General features: G+C 41.6%; 1 protein-coding gene across 1 annotated transcript in view; it reads right to left on the reverse strand.

The window, feature by feature from the left end:
• The window catches only part of ELOVL5 (ELOVL fatty acid elongase 5), a 22,730-nt gene that overhangs the window by 14,512 nt on the left and 1,892 nt on the right, over positions 1–6,326 (reverse strand). The window contains exon 2 of the mRNA XM_019537531.1: positions 5,269–5,456. Coding sequence (XP_019393076.1) covers positions 5,269–5,456 — 188 coding nt within the window. The remainder of the gene's footprint in view (positions 1–5,268; positions 5,457–6,326) is intronic.

Below are 6,326 nucleotides of genomic sequence, written 5' to 3' on the forward strand. Positions count from 1 at the left end.
CACCTTCAAGAGTAAATTGGATGCTTATCTTGCTGGGATCCTATGACCCCAGCTGACTTCCTGCCCTTTGGGCAGGGGGCTGGACTCGATCTCCCGAGGTCCCGTCCAGCCCTGACGTCTATGAAATCTATGAAATCCTCCATGCTTCTTTCTACCCCTTCTCCCATTATGGGAAGGTCTGAAAAGCCCCACTGGTCTTCGTCCCTCCCTCTGCCCCCACTGCTTTCGTAGCTACAAGCCCTACTATTGCAGAACTGCTTCTCATAGCAACCTCACAGGATCATCCTTCTACCTTTGAGTTCAGCCTGCCAGGACAGTGCTGCTGTTTTACACTGCGGGCCTCCACTTATAACAGCTCTGCAGCTCCTCCAACTTTCATAGTTTCATAGCTGGTGGAGTTGGAAGGGACCTGAGCAGATTATCAAGTCTGACCTCCTGCCATGGGCAGGATAGAGTACTGGAGTCAAATGACCCGGGTTAGGTGATTATCTAGCCTCCTTCTGAACACCCCCAGGGTAGAAGCAAGCACCACTTCCCTTGGAAGTTGGTTCCAGATCCTAGCCACCCTAACTATGAAGTAGTGCTTTCTGATGTCCAGCCTGAAACTACTCTCAGTCAACTTATGGCTGCTATTGCTTGTTACTTCTGGTAGTTCTCAGAGGAACAGGGACTCCCCCATTGCCTGCTGGTCCCCCTTGGTAAGTTTACAGATGGCCACCAGATCCCCCCTCAGCCTTCCCTTGTGGAGGCTGAACAGGTTCAGGTCCCGTAGCCTCTCATAGGCCTGCCCTGCTTCCCCCTGATTATGTGGGTGGTCTTCCTCTGGACCCTCTTGATGCTGGCCACATCCCTCCTGAAGCGCAGTGCCCAGAACTGGATGCAGTACTCCAACTGCAGCCTGATCAGTGCCGCATAGAGGGGGAGGACCACCTCCTTGGACCTGCTTGTGATGCTTCTGTTAGATGCACGACAAGCTGCAGTTAGCCTTACTGACTGTGTCCTCACATTGGCAGCCCATGTTCATCTTGGAATCAGTAATGACACCAAGATCTTTTTCTGCCTCTGCCCTGACAAGAAGGGAGTTCCCCAGCCTGTAGGGATGCTGCTGGTTCTTTCTCCCCAGGTGCAGTACCCTGCACTTGTCACTGTTGAAACCCATCCTTGTTCTCATCTGCCCACCCCGTAACCTGTCCAGATCTAGTTGTACCTTCTCCCTCTCCTCTAGCATGCCCACTTCTCCCCACATCTTAGAGTCATCCGCGAATTTGAACAAGGTGCTTTTCGTCTCCAAGTCACTGATAAAGATGTTGAACAGTACAGGCCCGAGGACCGAGCCCTGCAGAACTCCACTGCCCACATCCCTCCAGGTCAAAAACGACCCATCCACCACCAATCTCTGGGTGCGGCCTTCCAGTCAACTTGCAACCTATCTGTCTGTGTAGGCATCAATGCCATAGTCGCCTAATTTTCTGATGACAATGGGCTGAGAGACGGTGTCAAAGGCCTTCCTAAAGTCCAGAAAGACTGTGTCCACCATGACACCTGCGTCCAAGGATTTTGTGACCTGGTCGTAGAAGGCCACCAGGTTGGTCTGATAGGACCTGCCTCTATGAACCCATGTTGGTTGCCCCTAAGCATAATCTCCCCTGCTGGTCCCTCACAGATGTGCTCCTGGATAATTTTCTCAAAGAGCTTCCCCTTTCTTACTTTCTCTAGTAATGCTCATCAGCCCCTTTTCTGAATTAGACTTCTGGTCTGGAACTCTGCTACTATCCTTATCAGTCTTTTGCACTCTTACAATGCAACTCTTCATGGTGTTCCTTGCTTTTTTCAGGCCCAATCCCTGTCTTAAAGAGGCTAGACTCGGACAAAGTAATGACATGGCTACTATGGGTGTGTAAAATGGGATGTATTAGATTTGGATCACTGTTCCTGATTCAATTTGTCCGAATCCGAAGATTTGAAGCTGCTTGAGAGAATTAGCAATTCAGCCATAGACACAGCTTTAAATGTCTTCTACGTACCTCAAGGTACCAGGCATGTCTCATGAACAATGTGATACTGGTGTGAATGGAGCGTCCTACAGAAGTGTGGGGGGGCCCCCCCTGTGTGCTTGGCAGCAAACCTGGATGTGGACTAGAAGTACTCTAAGTCCACTTCCAGGTCTGCCGCCAAGCACACAGGGAGGGTCCCCCATGCCCCCCCAGCTCGTTAATCAGCCGCAGGGGGACCCCAGGTGCCCCCCAGACCCAGAAGGCACCAGTCATCGAGCCAGGGTGGGGAGTGCCCTGCATGCTCCCTGGCGGACCCAGAAGTGGACCAGAACTGCTTCTGGTTCACTTCTGGGTCTGCTGCCAAGCATGCTGTGGACCCCACCCCTCTGCACTCTTGTAGGACGTTTTATCCGCCCCACCATCACAGCATTCACAAGCCACCTGGTATTTCATAGACATTAGGGCTAGAAGGGATCTCAGAGGATCATCGAGTCCAGCCCCTTGCCCCAGGGGCAGGGCAGGGTAGCTTGAGATATGTAGAAAAAACATTTAAAACTGTGTCTGTGTCTATCTCCAAGTCATTGTATCTTTCCGAATTGATTCGGAGGGTTCTGATTCAATTCAGAGAGATTAAAGAGTCCTCTGATTTGAGTCAGATTTGGCCACCGAATCGGGCCAAATCTCCACCGAATTGAATCAGGGACAGAAGCTTCGCACAGCCCTAATGGCCACATCCTTTTTAAAATGACCCAACAGTGTTTCAATTGAAGGCATCTGGCATCCACACTTAAAATTTCAAAGCCAGAATGATGCTCTTTTCATCTAAGAATAGTTTCTGCTCCCATTAATGTCTTACAAAAGTGGTCTGAAATAAAGGGAGCAGGATCAGCCCAATAACTGAACATCTGCAAATAAATCTATTCAACAGCTACAATTCACACTATACAGCAGTCAAGAGGAGTTGCACACCAATGCAAAGCAAGATAAAGGAACAGTCAACAATTATTAAAAGATGACTTTCATTCTTATGTGGACTAAGGACCTAGTGTACCAACTTTAATTCTTCCCAACAGTTAAGAAGTTGAATTCAACTGGAAAATGGTATTTTAGAAGCAAGGGAACAACCAGTTATTTCTAGTGTTAAAGAATCCTTTACAATATTTTTGAATGCTCATCCATACTACCTAAACTTTTCTAAGATGGCAGTAGCTTGTAGCAAACTGTGAACATGCACATGATGCAACTAGTCTAAATGGGGTCAGTAACAGTTCTTACAAATGAAAGTTTTTATGAGATCAGAATTTTGTTGGCAGAATCTTACTGATTTACCTAAAATTTGGCAGTTTGGTACAATATAAACATGGACACTAAGTGTTATATGAGTATACATGTGCATCTTTTCCAGTGGAATTAAGAACTGGATTTAAGAACTTCTCCAGTGGATTTATTTAAATGAACTCTACTAATTACTAATGGGAATTTTCACAAAAAATAAAATAATTTAAGTGTAACATTAACATTGAAAAGTAACTTGCATTGTATAGACAGTAGTCAAGATAAGAGTTTACCGATATCTGAACTTTTCACTATCATTTAGCCTACACATAAAATTTCCCACCAAGACAAAGAACTCACATTTACTATGTAAATTTAAGGTTGTTTCCCAAGTCACAAGAAGGAATCTAAGCAAATCTTAAAAATATAAGCATATATTTAGCAGTGGTAATGGGACAAGCAGAACATAAATGGGGAGAAGGTTGTACAATTTGTTAGCAGCTGGACTGCCTTGATTAAGTTCAAAGGCTTTTACCACTTTTAAAATGCATAATAGATATACTGTAGTATACGGAATGGTTTCCTATGAAAGGAATGTATTTTAAGAGAAGAAACTCTTACAAGTTTTTAAAGAGAAATTTTCTTTGTAAATTTGTGGAATGTGACATTAGAGACAGAAAAGCAGACTTGTTAATAGGTTAAGAAGCCATATGCTTACCATGTTACAAAACAGAATGGAAAAAGATAAACTACAAGAGAGGATTTTATCTATGCTTGGTATAATGACAGAAAAAAAAACTACCCTTGTGCAGCTGTTTGTCATGACTTCTGTGTTGATACTGCAAGTATGGTTAGTGACTATTTAAACTAACCAGTACCAGCCAATACATAGTAATGGAACTGCGTCATATTTACACATTTAGAATATTCAACTAACATGAAAGCTTAGAAAAGGGCATTAAGAAAAAGGGGCCCTAAAAGGTAAGGGCGTTAAGAAAAAGCCTCCATACTATTTATGAAGCAAATGTCAAAATAAAATAATAGTTTTGACTTTAATTGGGGTGAGGTGGGTTTAGGGTATAACATAGTAAATTACTTATCTTTAGAACAAAAGCAAAATTTATTACACTGTACATTAAATCTACGTGTTTCAGTTTCTGACTAAATCCTGATTTACCTTACCACAGAGCTTTGTGTTTACACTTTAATCTGAAAAACATAATTCCAATTTAAGAGACAGCAACATTGCATTGTGGGACTTGAAATCTTAACTTTGTTAAATATAACCTTTGAAGGATTTTTCTGGCATTTCTTTTCTATTTTAAATATGAAATGTTTTGGTTTCTGGTGACATGTTTGTTTAAGGCACGGCTAAATGCTAGATGCAAAAATACTGATTTTCAAACTTGCCTGAGATTTGGTTTTGTTGCTGTGTTCTTAGAGCAAATCAGCAACAACAGTTTAATAAGGGGTCTCTTTAGGATAAATAAGCAGGAACTACTGAAGAGGTTTACCTAGCTTGAATTTCTTGATCTGTTAATCGGCTTTCCCTTTTTCATTCTGTGTTGAGGGAGAGATACAAATTCCAAACATATTTTGCTATTGCACATGTAGAGGTTAATACAATGAATGCAATGAAAGTACTAACATGGACTGTAATAATAATGGTTATTTTCTTTGGATAACTGACACTGAAGAACTGTTGCAACATTTCTGCAGAAGGCAGGGCAGGGTGGCACCTTAAATAAACTCACTTAGAAATACATCAGTTTTTGCTAGCAACATCCTAATTTGTCAGATGAATAGCACCTGTTGCCTACTAAAGCTGATGCATTTTTGAATAAGTTGGTCTCTAAGTTACTATTTTGCATGGTACCTAACATTCCTGCGGTTAATTTTACCAAGCCTAAGAAAACAATATGCATAACGGACAGGTTTGTGTCCTAAGCAGAAATTAACCAGACTACTGCAAAAGTGAAAAAAAATTCTTCTTGCCTACCTCATAAAACATATAAAGAGACAGCAGCGTAAGTCCAAGGTTATAGACCACTAGAATGCCCCTGCATGAGAATGGCTGTTTATTCTGCATGTACTTTGGTCCCAGCCACACAATTACCAAGTACAAGACAGAGAAGATAAAAGTAGGTGCATAGTTATCCAGAAGAAACCACCCTTTGACTCTAGGATCTGAAACAGAATGAAAAAACACAAAAAATTAGGATTTAGTGGAAATATTTCAAACAGAAAAAACATTTTCCTGATAAATATCTAGTAAAATGATAGCCTAATATGAATCAATGTGATTGGAACATATTGAGGTAATAAGGGTGAACAAGCTTTACATATGCAAACTTGTTTCATTATGAAACTTATATGTGCAGCAAGGCAAGGCATACTATCCCTAAGCAAAGTACACATAACCTTTTTAGCAGTGCAAATATTCCTTTTTTAAGCCATCTATTGCAGAATAAAGTAATACTATCAAAATTAATAATCTTTGGCATGTACAGTGAAAGAAGATTCTGAGTAAAAACATGTCGTTTCCCAAACTTGTTATCGTCTTCCTGAAAGCCACTGTAATATCAGTGCAAACCTCTTTTCAAAATGTATCTCCTCATTGTAATAGGCATATTATGTTGGTACTTGTTTAATCCATGCTTGTTCTGAACAGTCAGAGAAAATGAGTGAGTTGGATTCCTTTTTGCACATGAAGGGCAGTGAATTGCTTCATATATTCCAATAACATTAGCACCAATACTAATCTTGAGGCACAGGGTCTGTACAAATGTTCCTAATTTTGTCTTTGAACCTTTTTAAAAATCAGCAATAAATCACAACAATGTAATCGCTCAGTGTGACTAGCCAATTCACAAGGAGTTACAAGGTTGGCAAACAATACCTATTTTTAACAAATTAAAACTGAAAAAATTTGGTGTGGAAATACCAGAGAACAAATGACCTTTTATAAATGAACATGGGCTGGCAGTGTGGGGGTGCAGTCAGGAAGGTCAACCGCATCTTGTCATGCATCCACAGATGCATCTCAAGCAGGTCCAA

Source organism: Crocodylus porosus, unplaced genomic scaffold (assembly GCF_001723895.1).
Source record: "Crocodylus porosus isolate Cpor-Errol unplaced genomic scaffold, CroPor_comp1, whole genome shotgun sequence".
In the NCBI taxonomy this organism is placed as follows: domain Eukaryota; kingdom Metazoa; phylum Chordata; order Crocodylia; family Crocodylidae; genus Crocodylus; species Crocodylus porosus.